Below are 18,702 nucleotides of genomic sequence, written 5' to 3'. Positions count from 1 at the left end.
CAGGAAAACACTTTACTTAACATTTACCGGTTTATTATTAAGGAAATAACTCAGGAACAGCCAATGGAAGAGATGCATTGGGTGAGGTATTGGGGGAGGAGATACAGAGCTTCCATGCTCTCTCCTGGCGCCCTAACTCCCAGTGCTTCCACATATTCACTACCCTCCCTCTAATCATGTGTTTGGTCTTTCTAGTGACAACTCCCATCCAGAAGTGACCTACCATGTTTCCCCGAAAATAAGACCTAGCCAGACAATCAGCTCTAATGCATCTTTTGGAGCAAAAATTAATGTAAGACCTGGTCTTATTTTACTATAATATAAGACCGGGTCTTATATAGTATAATATAGTATAGTATAGTATAGTATAGTATAGTATAGTATAGTATAGTATAACATAATATAATACAATACAATATAATACCAGGTCTTATATTAATTTTTGCTCCAAAAGATGCATTAGAACTGATTGTCTGGCTAGTTCTTATTTTTGGGGAAACAGGATAGGAGACCCACTCTTAGTCACCTCATCAGCATACACTTAGGTGTGTTGGAAAGGGACTAATTATGAATAACAAAAGATGATCCTACCAGGAAATTTCAAGTGTTTTAGGAGTTCTGTGTCTGGAACCAGGAACAAAGTTGATTAGATTTTTTATTATGCCACAATCTCTAGAAGGCAAAAGGGCCTAAGGCCACAGAAATCTTAATGTGGTCCCGTCATTTGAGTAGCCTTCCCAGCAGTTCATTTGTGCAATTATGGCAGTTTGGAGTAGGTGGTGATAGTGGAGATCCAGTGAAGTGGAAAGGCTTGGAATGTATTTTAGAGGCACAGTCATCTGGACTGGCTAATGGATTGGATGTGAGAAGTGAATGAAAGAGAGGAACCAAGGATGATTTCCAGATTTTTGGTTTGAACAACTGGGTGAATGATGGTGCCATCAACTGAGAATACTGGGAAAGAAGCAGGGTTGGGGATAAAATCAAGGCTGTCTTTGACATGAGTTTGAGATGACTGTGAGTCATGAAGTAGATATATTAAGTAGCTAGTTGGATTTGTGAATCTGGGTTTTGTTGGCGAGGTCTGGGCTGGACAGCAATTTGAAAATCATTAGTTTATAGACTTAAAGTCAAGGAGTTGGATGACATCACCTGGGGAGAGTAAAATAGAGAAAAGAAGGACTGAGCCCTGGAACACAGCCTTAACATTTAAAGATTAATCTTAATCTTACCATTTAAAGATTAAGCCAAAGGGAAGAAATCAAAGGATTTTGGAAAGAAGTCCCATTGAGGTAACAGGAAAATCTCGATGGTGAGATATTGAGGGAAGTTCAGGGGAAAAGGTGTTTCAAAAGAAAGAAAGCTTAGTTTGCTTGTTTAGTCTATTCTTTAGATTCCACATGTAAGTGAAATCATGTGGTATTTGTCTTTCTCCTTCTGATTTATTTCACTTAGTAAAATGTTCTCTAGGTCCATGCATATCGTTGCAAATGGTAAAATTTCATTCTTATCACTTTGTGAGGGTGTAAATGTCTAATTATTACATTGTTTTGCATACCTGAAACTAATTAAATAAATATATAAATAATAAAAATAAAAATAAATAAACAAAAAAGAAACTTGTCACTTGTTTGCAATTCTGCTGAGAGGTCAATTTAGATAAGAATAGAGAATTGGCTGTTGGCTTTGGAAACATGGAGATCATTAGTAATCTAGATAAGTGATCTTGAGGGAAGTCAAAACTGGATCAGAGTAGGCTGAGGAGTGAATGTGAAGTGAGGAAGTGGAAACAGCACAGTAAAGAGAGCTTGAAAAACTTTTCTGAGAATTTATGCAGTGAAGAGAGCAGAGAAATAGGGCAGTTCTGGAGGCAACTTTGGAGTCGAGAGGTTTGTTTTAGATGGGAGGTACTTCAGTATGTTTATATACTGATAGGAGTAATCTAACAGAGAGGGGGGAAATAATGATGCTGGAGGGTGAGGTAATTGGAGGAATAAAATCTTTAGGAATGTGGGAGTGAAAGGAATCCAGGTCACTGGTGGATGGACTGGCCTTCACAGGCACAGGAACACTTCATTCATGGTAACCCAAATGTTACCAATGCCTATAAGAGTAGTTTCTATGGTGAAAAGATAAGGGAGTTTTTTTCTTTCTTTTTTTGCTGAGATGTGAGGCAAAGTTGAGCAGCAAAAAGTGAGGGTTGGGGAGGAGGTATAGGAAGTTTTCAGTAGAGAGGAAAAGGTGTGAAATATTCTTTCATCATGTCTACTTAAATGTTAATTTAGTGGGGGAAGCCCTTTCAGGATTAAATACAGCTCCTCCCGACCCCTTTTCCTCTCACTGGACCATTTACTCTTTTCTGGTACTCATCACCAGTCGTAATTGTATCTTTATTGGTTGTCTGTTCCCTGATTTGAAAACTACAGGGGGGCAGGGACTCTGTTGTATTTAATTTCCCAATGTATATATAGACTTTAGAAACTGGGCCGGAACATGGTCACTAATTAAGGACTTGCTGACACAAAGAAGTTAATGAATTAACATCTTCAGAATTTTGTCTTAGGCCACCCCAGTTAAGTGCTTGCTTGGGCAGGTCACTTTTCTTCTCTGAGCTCTCATTTCTGAATATGTATCACGGGAATTGTAAACTCTTCCCTGCCTACCTTACTGGATTGTCGTGAGGATCTGAGCTAATAAACCTGGAAATGCCTTCACCGAGTGATCTTTAAATGTAAGGGATTGTAATTTTTAGTCTACACGTAGTCTCGTAGGTAGCAGGTGCTGGAAAGGACTTGCTGATTGGGGGAGGGGGACATTATTGTTTCATGTGACAGTAGCCATCGAAGCTTTGCTGAAGGGATCCTCAGGCTGCGGAGGGGCGGGGCTCAGGCCAGCAGCCCTCTGGTTACGGCCTTTCTCTTGGAGGCGCTGGCCAGGCTAGAATGGGGGTTGGGGAAGCCGAGGGGGGAGTAACTGTCAAATCTCCCTGCTTGGCGCCATTATTTAAATAGTACGTGTCCGTTTCGCAGCTGTACGTGCCAGGGGCGGGGCTCTGAACTCCAGAAGCGAGGAGGAGACCGGGGGCGGGCCGGGGAGGTGGAGGGGCGAGAGGGGACGGGCCGAGGCGGGGCCAGGCTGGCTAGATGGGCGGGTCTAGCGACGGCCCCTGGCGAGGTTCAATGCGCTTGCGCTGACAGACGCAAGATGGCGGACAGTGCGGAACTAAAGGTAAAGCGCAGCTCGAATTCACTTCTAATATTTGGCCGCGGAGACGGCGCCGCTGGTGCCAGGGGGGATGGGTCCGACCCTGGGGGGCCGCTTGAGCCTGACTCCACCCGGGTCTGGAGTTGTAGGGAGGAGCGGCGCACCAGGCCTCAGCTGAGGGAGCCCGGCAGCGGCGGGCCGCGGGCCCCGGGTGCCTCGGGGGCGCTGACGGGTCGTCCCCGGCGTGTTATTGTTGTGGGCGCCTCTGGTGGGGGTGGCGAGGGAAGAGATCCGGAGTCGGGAGGTGGGGGCTGCGGCTACCGCTGGGGCTCGGCTTCCTCCGCGTCCAGTCAGCCTCCCCGCCCCCCATGGGGAGCGGGGGCTAGGACAGGGTGTACATGTGGGGGGGATTGGGAAAGCTCCCCGCCGCCGCTTCCTCTTCCTCCTTTGCACTCCCGGGCTCCTGTCAGGCGCTCTTCCTCAGACCCCCGGGAACTTGGCTCCGGCCGCCCCGCCCCTCCATTGCTCCCTGCCGCCCCCGCCCGGGACTTGGCTTTCCCCAGCTGCCCGCCTGTCAGGAGGCGCCCGAGGTGGCCCGCTGGTGGGCAGCGCGATCCTGGGGCGATGGGGTGGGGATGTGGGGAGAAGCTCCAGTAAAGTTTAGTGAGCTCCGGGCCGGTGTTGGGGTTCAGTTGAGGGATAGCGGGGGAGTCTGCCTGGGCGGGACGTTACTCTCTCTCTGATTTTGGGCAACCCGGGGGAGAAATCCCCTATTTGGAAGCAGTAGTGGGTGGTGGGAAGTACCTCTCTCTTCTTTATCCTCTCTTCCTTTGGCTGGTGTGGAGGGTGAGAGGGGCCTTTGGGGGTCTCTGCACACACCATGATGGCGATGCTATAGCTGATGGAGGTGAATGGTTCGTGTTTATATCCCCCCGTTGCCTTTTGTTTGTAGGGACATCTTGCTGGCCATATTGATTTGAACGAAATTCTTCCCTCATCCTACTTCAACCCCCAATAAATAGAACGTTCCTCCGTTCCTCTCAACTGTACCAATTACTCACGCCTCGCGAAATTGGATGAAAGGGTGCCCCCCTTTTCCCCGCTCTTTCTCCCACCCCAATCTTCTTTACCTGATGATGGCTTCTTTACCGAAGCAAGTATACCACTACACAAGCAGTTGGGGGAGGGGGGTGGAACCCTTATGATTGGATTGTGACAAATGGGGCTCCGCTTGAATAATTTTGGTTTAGTAGCAAGCAGTTTTTAACTAACGCGTATTATTTCAAGGATCTGAACGCGATCTTCCTTCTCTGTGGCTTCCTTGTGTGTGAACCAAGCAGCTGGTTATACCCTGACCCAGAGAACTGACATCTCTATCAGTGGAGATTGGGATATACAGTTGTAAATCTTTGAGGGGTCCTCTTTTTATAATTAATAAAAATCATTTAAACAATTTTCTCCGTTATAATGTAACGACAACTTCTAGAGCAACCAAACACCAGGCTTGTTTCTGCAGAGTTTTTCTGTGGAGAGCTTCGCTGAAAGATCGTTTCCCCCAATGTGAACATTTATGTTAACGTTCCAAAATTTGTATATTAAGGCATTATCTTTGGCTGCTATTCTTTTTTCATTTACTGCTAATTACAAATTAATTTGAGCGAGAGCAGATTTAGAATGGTTAGTTTTCGTTTTTTCCCATTTTCAAACTATTGGCTGAAATGAAAAAGCCTCAGGAATTAGAATATTTGGAGGTAATTAACTCTTGAAATAAAGAGTACACAACTTTAAGATACATGTTTTCTATAGTTTTACTCTTAAAAAGAGTCACTGTGTGATCTTTGCCTGCTAATATTTATTTTGTAGAAATCCTTTCGAATTGTAGCTAATCAATTCTGGTATACATGGACCACACAGTAAAGCTGAAAAGCTTGTGCTGGCTATGTTGTCATTCTTGATGCTGTCCACAGAAACTGGTATGGAAAGCACATGCTGGGAGATTTCCTCCTTTGTTCTTTCTCATTTTAAGAAACTGCCTTTGGGGATAGATCAGATCCCTGGTGTGAGTCTTGTTAGGTAAAGTTTCTCTTTACAGAAATGAGCCTGTATCAGATAAACGCTAAACAGTTGGGGGAAACATTTTTCTAAAATTGTTCTCCTTTTTTGCTCTCTCCAAAATCTACTTGAGTTTTTCCAGAGGAGTTGTTTTCTACTTTTATGTTCCCGTTGTACAGTTTTTTCAAATTATATAACTGTTTTGACGTCCTGGTCTGTCATTGCATGTGCCCAATTCTTTGAGGAGCTGTGATAAATTGCTTAGCTAGTGAGCTGTATTAAAATTTTTGTTACTACTTGATTGTGGATAGATTTGCTATTCTTATTTTTGTAGGGTGAGATGATCTTAAGAACGCCTACCATAGTTATTTTAGAATGTGTGTATATAATTTTCTGTACAGTAAGCTTTGGAAGATACTCTTTTTGGAAATTATATTTTCTGATGGTTTTTTATTAATGGTTTTTGGAGGTGAATAGCATTTATTCCTACCGTGTTTCCCCGAAAATAAGACCTAGCCGGACAATCAGCTCTAATGCGTCTTTTGGAGCAAAAATTAATATAAGACCCAGTCTTGTTTTACTATTAGATCGAGTCTTTATAATATAATATAACATAATAAATATAATACCGGGTCTTGTATTAATTTTTGCTCCAAAAGACTCATTAGAGCTGATTGTCCGGCTAGGTCTTATTTTCAGGGAAACACAGTTAATAAGACAGGAGAAGTCAGAGTACGAGTTAAGAAAAACCCAGATTTTTCAAAGTTTCAGATGAAAATACAGTACTTCCAATGGATTTCCAACTAGAAGGCTTTGAATAAATGCAGTGACTTTTGTTACCTTAATTCACAACCTACGTTTCATTTCACTGTGGATTGTATTCATAATTATTTTCCTTATGGTCCATTTTAGTGAGTTCCTTTTAAATCTATAACAAATCTGCAAAGATCAGATGGGAAAAGTGGATAGATCTGTATCTTCTGTAGGAATAGTGCAAGCTGCAACACTTAAAGATATTGTCAATAAAAATTGGATTGTGAATCACACATCAAAATGAGTTCTCTGTGCACATTTGTTTATGAAAGGTTTAATTTTTCATTAGGGGACTACCCATAAATGACATTTGTGAGAATGTAGAGTGAGCATTTTATTACCTTTAGGAACTTAAAAGCAGGAGGGTGTGATGGCCTGATGATCTTGGAAGTTAATAATCTGACAGTTTCAGGTAGATCCTCTTAAAATACTTTTTTCCCCCATTACAAATGTTGTTTGAATTACAACTCATATCAAGTTATATTGCCATTTTAGCTAATGGGAGGAACAGTGGGAAGGAAGTTGTTCATCGTTTTAGTGGAGTAAATAATGGAATTCAATAGGAAGAGAAACCATACTTTTAAAACCATACTTTTAAAAGTATCAATAAGCATACCAGTAAATTCTGTTGTCATATTCTGCCTCTTTATTTTCAAGAAATAGCCACTCAGTTGTGATCTTTGGGGTATAATTTGTCTGCTTTTATTTCAGATAGAAGCAAATAAATATGACAATTTATTCATGGGTTTCATTTGAATCTCCGTAACTTGCTTTTGTCAAGTGCCGCCTTTAGAGGGCTTTTGTTTTAAGTCACCATTTTTATGAACATTTTAAAACAGTTGATAAAACACTTTAGTTTTTAAGGATTTCATATAATTGTTTTGAAATAGTGCCTTTTCCTGGGTGATTGTATTGTCTTTCTCTTCAGAGGCTCGTGTAATCCCTGTTGATTGCTGTAGTGCTTAGTCGTGAGTCCATAGCTGATTAACCTTGGGTGTCTTCTGGTGAACTCCATCAACATGCTGTTGCTGAGGCTTTTGCGTTTAGTATAATTCGTACCCTTTCTTGCTGGTAGGTAGGGATAAAAATATTAAGTAGTTGTTGTGGTTGGAACTGGGAAGAAGTATCTAAGTTCCTGAAAAACTGGGAGTTTACAATGAGATATAGCTTTTAAAAATAAACAAAATCTGTTTCATTATTTCATAGAATTAGTTGTTGTGTTTTCTGAAGTATTCTGCTCTGGTATTAAGTGCCCCCCCCCTTTAACTATTTGAATACTATCTTATATATAGTACTTCGCAGTTCATAATGTATCATATTGTCTCATTTGATCTTTCCAACAGTTTTTTGAGGTAGGAAAGGCAGGTAAATCTCCCTTTTATCTCTGAAGAGAGCCCAGAAAGGGTAAGCGACTAGCACAAGGTCATGCAAATAAAGGTGGCAGGAACTTCACCCCAGGTCTTGTGATTTCAAAGTCCTGTGGTACTGTATAGGCTGCCTTAGCGGTGCCCTGTTAGTTCTGGATCCTTTTCCAGCGCCTTACTCACTAAGAATTCTAGTGATATTGTTGCTAATATAACTTGGATTTTTTTACAAGGAAGATTTCGGAGTTTGTTGGGATCATAGACATTAATTCTTGCAAATATCATTTTGCTTGGGAAAAATTTCAAAATACTGAAAAGTATGTAGAAAAATAAACAGCACCTGTAATCTCAGCACTTAGAAATATCATGGTTAACATCTGGGTTTCTATCCATTTAGACTTTCTCTCTGTGAACATATGGGTTTGTATATTCATCACAAAAAGAGATCACACTAGTCTTCATTTGTAATCTATTTTCATGGCTCTTTCCAGGTTAGTAAACATAGGTCTATACGATCATTTCAAAGGTAACATTATATTTTATTCCGCTAGTCCCTTATCATTGGACAATTAAGATTATTTCCACTTTTTTTGCTATTTTAAACAATGTCTTGACAACAGCCTGATATAAAAGTTTTCAAATATTTAATTCTAACTAAATATATTAATATGACAGACCTTTTGGTATTTTAGGAAGCAATGCAGTGGTATTTTGGTTAGATGGAGTGTGAGTGAAATAAGTGATTCCTGATTTGATATCAAGTAATTCTTGATATCGTCTATACCTTTATTGTTTGTTTTCATAAACCTGTCAGTATTATTATTTTATGACAGAGATAGATTTTATAAAATGTAAGTAAACATTGCTTCTGAGTCAGAACATTTGATAAATATGAAATAGATTATGAAATAGCATGTATAATTTATTTCAAGTGTTTGATTATGGAAATTATATCACAATCAAATATTGCAAGATTATGTACCTTGTTTAGATGCTCATCTGTTTTTAACTGGCATTAAAAAACAGCTCTGCTAAACATTAATATAGAGAAAGTGGAAATGAAAATTTGCCTTACTTGTTATTTTAATCTCACAGAGAAGTGTTGTCATAGTATTAGATTGGTAAGTAGCATTGCTTCCAGGAGACTGTTACAGAAAGGATGTTATGTAGGCAATGAAAACATTTTTCTGTTTTAAAAAGGAAACTTTATAGGTTAAATCAATTAATAAATGCATATGTGAATTGAGTCAAGAATATTATTCGTGCAACATCTGAAAAATATTGCATTATAGAAGGGACAGTTGGTAAAATTAAAGGTGTGAAATTGATCATACTATAAATTGGATATGTCATATTTGGTCCCCACCTAAACCTGCATTTATGTAATAAATTGTATCATTAGAATTTTTTTTAAATAGGTGATAGAGAAATTTAAAGGTACTTAGTTATCCTTTACTATCAAATTTATCAGCAGTGCTAATTGCCATACACGTTGTGCTCCTCGAACTACAAAATATTTGTTATTATAATTCCCCTTCCATGTTAAAAAGTGTGGAACTCCCATTGCTTTTGATTCCCTCAACCCTTGGCTTCATTGGTATCCCATGAAAAGATAACTCCCCCAGTCCTTCCTCCCTCAGAATTTTCTGGTAAACATTTTTGCCATGCATTTCTAAAATTCATCAAAGTGAAGAAACCACCTTTTAAAATTTTCTGCTTCACCTTAGATCGAGCAAACAAAACAAACATAAACTCTGAACATTACTACGTAGTAACTTTGAAATATCACTAACCTCAGAGGACTGTTGCATATATTCCTATTTTTTAAAACTTCATCTCTTTCTTACCTTTCCTACTGTTCTCTGCTTTCAATTTCCTCCCTTTGGGTGCCAGGTTAATTTTCCCCAGCACTGCTTTCATCCTGTCACTCCAATGGCTTTCCATTGAAAACAGGATAAAGTTTTAACTCTTGGTTTGGTACTCAAGATTTTCTGTAGTCTGACCCCAGGCCCCTCTGTGTGTGTGTGTGTGTGTGTGTGTGTGTGTGTGTGTGTTTGTGTTGTCACCTCCATTATATTGCAAAAGTCCTTAACTTGAAGCCAGAGCTGTTAGGTTGCTTCTTTTTATTGACTAGTGTTCTGCTTTGTACACCACTCCATTCTCCCCCATCCCTTCCCTGTGGACACAATAGGTACTTAAGATTTGTCAAATGAACAAATTATGTTCCAGATTTCTGTTAGTGAGGGGCCTGATGCACACATCTGTTCGTCAGTCTAAATTGTAAATGTTCTGAGATAGGGTCATATCTTCACAATTTATTTTTTTTATGGCTACTTCTTAGAGGAACCTGAGCAACATTAAATCCGCAATAATTTATGAAAGACTGTTTTAGGTTTATTTACATTTCTTTACCTTATATAAATAATAAATACAGTTTTCATTGCAATGATATGGCAGTAAAATAGTGTGAAATTTTAACAGCCTTCATTATCTTCACCCCTCTCCTCCTGCAACTATTTTAGTATCCTTTTTTTTTTTGGTGGGGACAGCATAACAGCTTTATTGAAATATAATTTACATACTATGCAGTTCATCCATTTAAAGTGCACAATTAAATGGTTTTTAATATATTCACAAGTTGTGCAACCATCACCACAACCAATTTTAGAATATTTTTCTTACCTCCGAAAGAAATCGTGCACTCTTCAGCTATCACCCCTATTGCCCCCAACTCACCTCATCCTTAGGCAACCGCTAATCTACTTTCTGTCTGTAGATTTGCCTGTTTTGGAAGTTTCATATAAATGGAATCATATATATAGCCTTTTGTGTCTGAGCTATTCATTTTTCTTTGTGGGCATTTAATTATGTGTGTCTATAATATTTGTAATTTATTGTATGCGTATGTATCTAGATGCAGAACAAACTAGGCACATAGAAGGAACTCAGTATTTACTAAATGAATGTACATGTACATAAATATATTTTCTAAAAACGTAAATGGGATCATACTATATATAGTATCCTTTGACTTGCCTTTTTCACTTAACACATATTGAAGATCTTTTCATGACATGTTCCAAAATGAGATAGGCTCATTATTCTTAGCAGTAAATATTTCATATGTATGTTTACATAGGTTTACCTCTTGAACTTATCAATGTATAGGTCTAAAAATTCTTGACTTATTTTGATGGTTTTGCTGCACTGTTCTTTTAAAAAATAATTGCCATATTTAATGTAACCTCTATAGTATTAATTTTGGGGTTCCACTCAAAAAAAGAAATGAAAACTATAACAGGTAATGCTTAAGGAAAAATGGAATGTAGGGTCTTATGGGGTTTTGACAAGACATAGCCAAAGCAGTTCATTTTTTTTTAAATTTTTTATTGGGGAATATTGGGGAACAGTGTGTTTTTTCCAGGACCTATCAGCTCCAGATCAAGTCATTGTTTTCAGTCTAGTTGTGGAGGGCACAGCTCAGTGGCCCATATGGGAATCGAACCGGCAACCTTGGTGTTAGGAGCAATGCACTCTAACCAACTGAGCCAACCAGCCGCCCCCAAAGCAGTTCATTTTGTTTTTGGGTTTCTGAATGTGAGCATGTCTGTTTTTAGCTTCATGCATGGCATAGTGCTTAAAATAGAATTTAACATGCAGTCTTGTGCTTTGGTGAATTTTAAGACTTTTTCTTGTAGTCATGTAGGTCTAACCTTAAAAAAAAAAAAAGATCTGAAAGATTTCAGGATAAATATTTTTCTCACTTTAAAAATCATCATTCTGGTCTATGGGCTTCTGTAAGTTACCCAAGAAAGGCAATGTAGAGGCACCTAGCTCAGATTCTAGCTTATGATGGGTACTTGGTAATTGTTATTTATTCAAGAAGTATCTATCATACTCTGTCATTCGCTATCTGTTTAAATTCTAACAGTATGTGTGGTACCAGGCTACCAGTGGTTTGAGTATATCACCAAGTATGTGTGTATTTAAGCACTCTTGTTATAATGGAATATTTACTAAAAATTATCTTTTGTTATCATACAAGTAATTCATCATCTATTACAGTGGCTCTCAAAGTCTATTTCCCAGTTCCATGGTGGTTCTCCAGACTCTTTCTGAGGGGTCCTCCAGGTCAAAGCTATTTTCCTAATAATAATAAGGCATTATTTGCACTTGCAAACTAAACAGTGGGTAAAATTGCTGTTGCTTTAGCAGGAATTAAGGCAGTGGCACTAAACTGTACAAGTTTAGTACATCACCTTGCACTTGAAATTAAAATATAAATGCCAGTTACACTTATTGTCCTTGATGAAACAATACAACTTAATAATTTTATTATGTCTCATTCCTTGAATACATTTAAAAATGTATTTTGTGTGATGAAATGAAAAGTACCTGTAAAGCACTTCACTGCATACCAAATCCAGTGGTTAACTCAAGGAAAAGAACTTGTGCACTTGTTGGAAATGTGCACTGAACTAGCTGCTTTTTAAATGGAATACCATTTTTATTTGACATTGTATATATGAAGTTCAATAAAAGAAAGTTTTTACTGACTGCCTTTTTTTCCTGGCCATATTTGTTTTATTTAGTTATTATTAGTGAAAAGAATTTTGTCACATGGAGGAGAGGAGTGTTGAAAAATGATCAGAACTGTCACAGCACAGAGGAGCCTAAGGAGACATGACCACTAAGTGCAATGTGGTACCTTGGATGGGATCTTGGAACAGAAAAAAAAAGATGTTAGATGAACACTAAGGAAATCTGAATAAAGTAGACTTTAATAATAATGTGTTAATATTGGTTCATCGTGTGTAACATGGATGCAATGCTAATAATGGGGAAACTGCGTGTGGCGTATAAGGGAACTCTCAATGTCTGTAAATCTAAAACAGTTTTAAAATGAAAAGTTTAAAAACAAAAAGATCAGCTACTGGGTAGATATGCTGGGTACATCATTGCTTAAGAGAACCAAAGCCTCTGTTTGGAAATGTGCTAATAACCCTAGGGGTCTATAGTCCCTTCCTGTTTTCATGCCTCCCATGTAGTTCTCCACAATCCCTCCTCTAGGCCATCAGCCATTGAGTTATGACTGTCTTCTCAATTTCTTTCCTCTAATCCAGCTGTTACAAAGTTTGGTCTGTGGACCCCTGTTAATCCCCAAAACCATTTCAGAGGGTCTGTCAAAACTGCTTTCAGCATAATACCAGGACATGATTTGCTTTTCCCCTAGGTTGACATTTGCACTGATGGTGCAGTGAGGGGAAAAACTGCTGGCACATCAGCATGAGTTACGGCAGTGGCAGCGCGTCGTACTGGTAGTCACTGCACTATTCACCACTAGGCATGCTCAGTCAAAAAAAAACACCAGCCAGATTCACTTAAGAATGTCCTTTATGAAGCAGTAAAAGTTTTAATTTTATTAAATCTTGACCCTTGAGTACATGTCTTTTTAATACTATTGTGTATGATGAAATGGAAAGTATGAGGAAAGCCCTTCTAAATGCTGAAGAACAGTCGTCTTGAGGAGAAGCGTTTGTGCATTTGTTTTGGGTTGCAAACTGAAACCCCCACTTTTTTCATGAACATTTTTACATGAAAGAACTCAATACTGACGAAGTGTGATTATTTAGACTTGGGTATTCAGCAGACATTTTCTCAAAAGTAAACAAAGTGATCCTGTCACTGCAAGAAAAACAACTGACTATTTTTGTTGCTAATGATAAAATTCAAGCCAAAATAGAATTTTGAAGACTTATATTTGCTACTGTGAGCTTGACAGTTTCTCAGTACTTGACGTTTTTAAAAAAATACAATCAGTGGTAGTTATGACTGTGATATATTGAAGTTGTGTAGTGCAAGTGTCAACATTTGAAAGAACCATGTAACTCAGTGAACCAGTATTTTCTAAATAACCAATGCTTAGTGTTACAAAATTATGCATGGGTGAAAAAGAGCCATTTGAAATGGAAGATAGACCAATGGATTTCAATATATCAGAGTAGGAAATGTTCATAGATAGGGTTTTAGATTCCATATTGTAACACCCTTTAAGAAACTGCCACTGTTTAGTTTTGGTGAGGGATCAAAGAATATCCACAGTTGTGTGAAAAGGCTATTGAAATACTTAATCTTTTTCCAGCTGCATATCTGCGGGAGTCTGAATTTTCTTCATATAGTACTTTAGTCAAAACAACCTAATGTAGCAGATTGAATGTAAAAGCGGATATGAGAATCAGGCTCTCTTTATTAAGTCAGGCATTTAAGAGATTTGCAAAAATGTAAAACACTGACAGTCTTCTCACTAAATTTTTGGTTGTTTTGGAATACAATTTTAAAAAATTTAATACATGATTTATGCTAACAAATAATGACTTTTTAAGTGATACTAAATGTTTAAAAAATTTCTGTTTTAATTTCTAATGCAGTAAATATGAACAGATTTAATCAACGTTTTTTTGGGTAGTTACTCCATTTTCAAGACTATAAAAGAGTCCGAGAACCTGAACACTGTTGAGAACTGAACACTCTTTTTACAAGATTCATAGTACAGGAGTCTATTTTAAAATAGGAATATCTTTTTCACTTTTTCACCCATGATATTTCTTATAATTTAAAAGAAAAAATAGTTTGCTTATAGATAATAGTGATCCATTTACAAGGCAAGTTTGCTAAGCAGAAACTGCTTAATTGTATCTTTATAGAAAACACTAAGCAGTAATGGCTTGCATTGCATTCAATGAATGTGCTCCAAATACTTTAAATTAGTAACGGTGTGGGAATGGTATAACTTTTTATTTTCTCACTGTTATGCTTCAATCCTTGATTGCCGTTTTTTCTGAGGTAGGAGATGGAAATAGCTTGGATAAATGAAAACTCCGTACAGATGCCCCCTAACCTAATTTTGGCCAATGATTTCCTCTTCAGATCTTATTAGCTCTTACCAAATATCTAAGTTGATTGATTTGCATTGGACCTATTTTGTTTTCTTTCTTTCCCTCTTGTGGAATTAATGTAGGATATAGAAATTACAGGATCTAGCAATTATAAGACTGAATGCTTTTCAGTTTCTTTCTACCTTTCCTTAGAGTTGTATTTGAAAAACTTCAGCCTCTGTATTCCTCAAGCCTCTTTCCTTAGAGTGTCAAAGTAAGACTGGGAAAGGAAGATTTTTTGTTGCAAAAGTTATTCTAATATGTGATTTCAAAGTAAAGTAACATCTTAAAGGTGAAAGATCTTTTTTAAAAAAGTATGATATTTTGTGTCTAATTGAATCCTAATTAGGGAAGAGAACATAAATTTAAGATAGCCATTAGTTTTCACTCCTGAATTTAGGTAGTAATCCCAGGAATAGTTCAGACTAATAGGAAGGATGAACAGTGAAAATTAATAACCCTTAATTCCAGACTATTTTTAAAAAGTTACTTCTTGGTATATGTGGCAACTATTTAAAAAAAGTTTTTCCAAGTGGCAACTCTGCTATGCCTAATAGAATGTTAGAGAAGATGCATTTGTAATTAGCAGCAGCATCTGCATGTAAACAAAATGTGCTTATAAGTATTGAATAGATTGTTCTATTCAGTAGGTTCAACTTTGCTACCTATAGTTTGGTTGATGATTGTTTAGAACATACTTGATTGTAGGTAAATACTTCATACTCCACTGAGTTATTAGTTTTCTGAATCTGCTGATCTTAACAGGTGATTGTATTGAATGTGGAGGATGGTAATGAACATTTTGTTTTGCAAATATTTCAGTTTTATTTGTAACTTTAGTAAAAGTGGCCCTTCTTTTGTTGTATAAACATTTGTCATCCTAACTGCATAATTCATTTGAAGGAACGGAGTCTGAGGATGATTATATTTGTGTCTGTATGGGGGGGAGGGGAAAGGAGGGAGGTGGTGGTGAGCGTGCTGTGAGTGCTGTTGGAATTCAGAGGGTTTGTCCTCCATCCAAGATGATTTTACAGATAAAGTTAACCAAGGGAAAAAGTGATATCTATGTGAAGTGCAAATAGTTCAACTCAAACTCTTAGTAATTAGCTGTGCATTTAGGGTATTTGATTGAAGAAGTAAATAATACCTTATGAATATGAAATAAATTTTTCATTTGATTTAAAAATTATTTGATTCTTTAGTATTTTTCCTTTATGAGCTGTAGTCTTAGCTCATTAAAAATGTGGTATTAAAGGGAACTTGTTTTGGGGTGACCAGTTAGCTCAGTTGGAGCATGGTGCTAATAACACCAAGGTTGCCCGTTCGATCCCCCCTTGGGCCACTATGAGCTGCGCCCTCCTTAAAAATAAAAGAGAGAGAGAGAACTTGTTTTAATTTCTATATAGTTAGGCCTTCTCATGCACTTATTTATTCAGTAAATATTTGAGTGTATACTGTGTCTGGTACTGTGCTAGTCGTCAGTATACAAAGATAATTAAACCACAATTCCTGATGGAAAGCAATCCAATCTGGTAGACAGACAGATAGATACTATCTTTCATCATAATTATGTTGATTTGTATAATTTTTGCTTAACTTTGAATCTCTACATTCCTGAATTATTTAAGAAAATTAACTGTTTTTTCTCATCCACATATGAATGTTTTAGATTGCTAAAAATTAGTTACCATAACTCATTCTTTTGAAAAACTTATATAAAGTCTCTTGTTCTGAGATTCCTGTGTCTTTCCTGTCCAGCTACCTGCCCTCTGTACCCCATCCCCGCCCCATGGTTTTAAAGTGTTCATTTTTAGGTTAGTTATTTTGCCGAGCTAAATTAAAGTAACCAGAAAGTCTTAGGAGTAAAATAAGTTTAAATAGAGTCAACATTGAACTTTAATAATGGTCTTACTCAAAGTTACTCAGTTTTTGACAAATCTTAACTTTCAGAAAATTTTTCTAGTCATTTTATCTCTTGAGTGAAACTCTAGACAGTTTGAAATATGATATAATTTTGAACAGTTAGTATAGACATTTTCTTTACTCTTGCTTTTTTGTAACAAACTGAAGATGATTTCCACATTGTACAGGGTACATTTCAGATCCTTTTTTTTATTAGTTTCAGGTGTACAAAACAATGTAATAGACATTTACACCCCTCTCAAAATGATAACCCCCCGCCCCCAATGTACTACCCTTCTGGCATAGCTGTTACAATTCCATTGACTCTACTTCCTATGCTGTACTCCACATCCCGTGACTATATATATATTCAATTATAGTTGACATTCAGTATTATTCAGCTTCAGCTTCAGGGGTGCATCTCAGTTTTTGAACCTTTGCATGTGACCTGTCTGGAGGATTTAGGAATCTATATTCATGGTGTGCTCAATCTTCATGATGAAATGCATTAATGTGGATATTTTTCGGTCACTATGCTAAGGTACTTGATTGGTGGCCCAGTCTAGAGACACATATCCTTCATTTCTTGGAAATTTCCCTGTATTAATCCTTTAGTAACTTAGTAATTTTCCCCCTTTCATTTTCTCTGTTTTGTTTGAGGACTGGACCTCTGCCTTTACCTTTTTTCTTTTAATCAATCAGTCTGTCTTTTGCTCTTTGTCCTTGTGAATTAACTTTCTCCCTTTACTGTCTTTTTGTTTCCTTTTAGGGAGGGAATGTGGTAGATATTTGTGTTTGGTCAGTTCATATGTAACTGGTGGACATTGTAAACTTTCTGTGAAGCTCATAATACAAACTATATTAATATATGATAACCATTCTTAAGTAGTTGCCAATGTTGAAGTAAGATTTATATTGAGTGATAATATAAATTGTGTTCTGAGACAAAGCTAGGTTGCTTTAAAAAAATAAATGTATAGTATATACAATATAATCTGTATAACTTTGTAGAAGAATGTGTAACTTATAGAAGACTAATAAAACAAACACCAAACTTAATAGAGTATCTCAAAACTTTGAGGCCTGTTTTTGTGCACCCTCCTCCTCTCTCTTCCCCACTTCTTCCCAGGTAACTGCTATTGATATGTTACTTGAAAAATCAAAACTGGTAGTGAAATACTAGGTTTGTATATTATTTACTTGTAAGGTTGTTTTAATGCCATTACTTCTAATTAAACCATTTAATTATATCATTGTCTTATAAATCACCAAATTTCATATAGTATTCTTTGAAGAGGAGGAATTTGTAGGTGGAGGTGGAGAGGAAAGTTTTGGAGACCTCATTTTGAAAATATGCATAACTATGGCAAATCTACATGCCCACAGAATCTAGCAATTATGCTTAATGATGTTTGGGGAATAAGAAGGGACTTACGTTAATTACCTCAGTGATCCACAGTTGCTTAAGTCTTGAAAAGTGCTTAGATTTATACACACATGTGTCCCTGCTGTAATCCAAGAAGTAGAATCAGAGTTAAGACAAAAGTCTAGCTTTTTGGTGGAAGCATAAACCATTAAAATCTGTTACACTTTATATATTTTTCTCCATTATTTTGTTTGATACATTTAAAAAAGTTTTATGTAAAGTAAAAAGAATTATTCCTTTACTGGGCTATATATATTCTGGGCTAAATCTTGAAAACATCCACTCGCTTCCCCGTTTGCCTATTTCATGTTTGGCTTTTCATATCACAATTGTTTAAAGCGGTGTTCTTAGTCATTCCAAAATTAGGACTGATTTATGTACTAGATACTGTTAGATACACAGTAGTCAGTTGGGAATGAAATAGATTGAGTCTATGCCCTTGTGAAACTTACATTCTAGTATTCTGATAGGTATATGAAAAATAGTTTGGTTCTCTTCACCCATCTGTATCTGAATAGTTTTAAAGAGCACATGTTTTTATGATTAGCAAAAAATGCTGTTTTTTTTTATTTTGGACTTTTTTTTGAATATCAAATTATAGTATTGAATGCATTGTTAAAGAAAGTTGAATAGTCATTTGTTTTATGCACGCTTTCTAAAGGTAGTTTTTGGAGGAAGCAAGGAAAAGATCTGAAATAATAATTGTGGGAATTGCTGGCTTATTGGAAAATCCAGTGGGATGCCTGTGCTCATTGAGATGAATGATTATGGATTTGTAGTAACATCTGTTTGCCTGTGTGCATTCATTCTTCTCTGTCCAGAGTTGTAAAGTTAGAACCATTTGAGTGTGCCAGGCATAGAAGGGGAAGGGAATTTTGCAAAGGAATGTTTAATGATGTACCATGGAATCTTACTAAGCTGAACCTGAGGGGCCTGATGGCTAGTGATAGCATCAATGAATTAGAGCTGTCTGTGAAGTTGAATTGTTGCAGTAGAGGTTCTTATG

The 18,702-nt window shown here is 37.2% G+C and overlaps 1 protein-coding gene across 1 annotated transcript in view; it reads left to right on the top strand.

Moving 5' to 3' along the window:
• The first annotated feature begins 3,130 nt into the window (after positions 1-3,130).
• The window catches only part of PIAS1 (protein inhibitor of activated STAT 1), a 113,320-nt gene continuing 97,748 nt past the window's right edge, over positions 3,131-18,702 (top strand). The window contains exon 1 of the mRNA XM_074327512.1: positions 3,131-3,228. Coding sequence (XP_074183613.1) covers positions 3,205-3,228 — 24 coding nt within the window. The 5' untranslated portion in view covers positions 3,131-3,204. The remainder of the gene's footprint in view (positions 3,229-18,702) is intronic.

Source organism: Rhinolophus sinicus, linkage group LG03 (assembly GCF_036562045.2).
Source record: "Rhinolophus sinicus isolate RSC01 linkage group LG03, ASM3656204v1, whole genome shotgun sequence".
NCBI lineage: Eukaryota > Metazoa > Chordata > Mammalia > Chiroptera > Rhinolophidae > Rhinolophus > Rhinolophus sinicus.
This window is presented reverse-complemented; position numbering and strand designations above follow the sequence as displayed.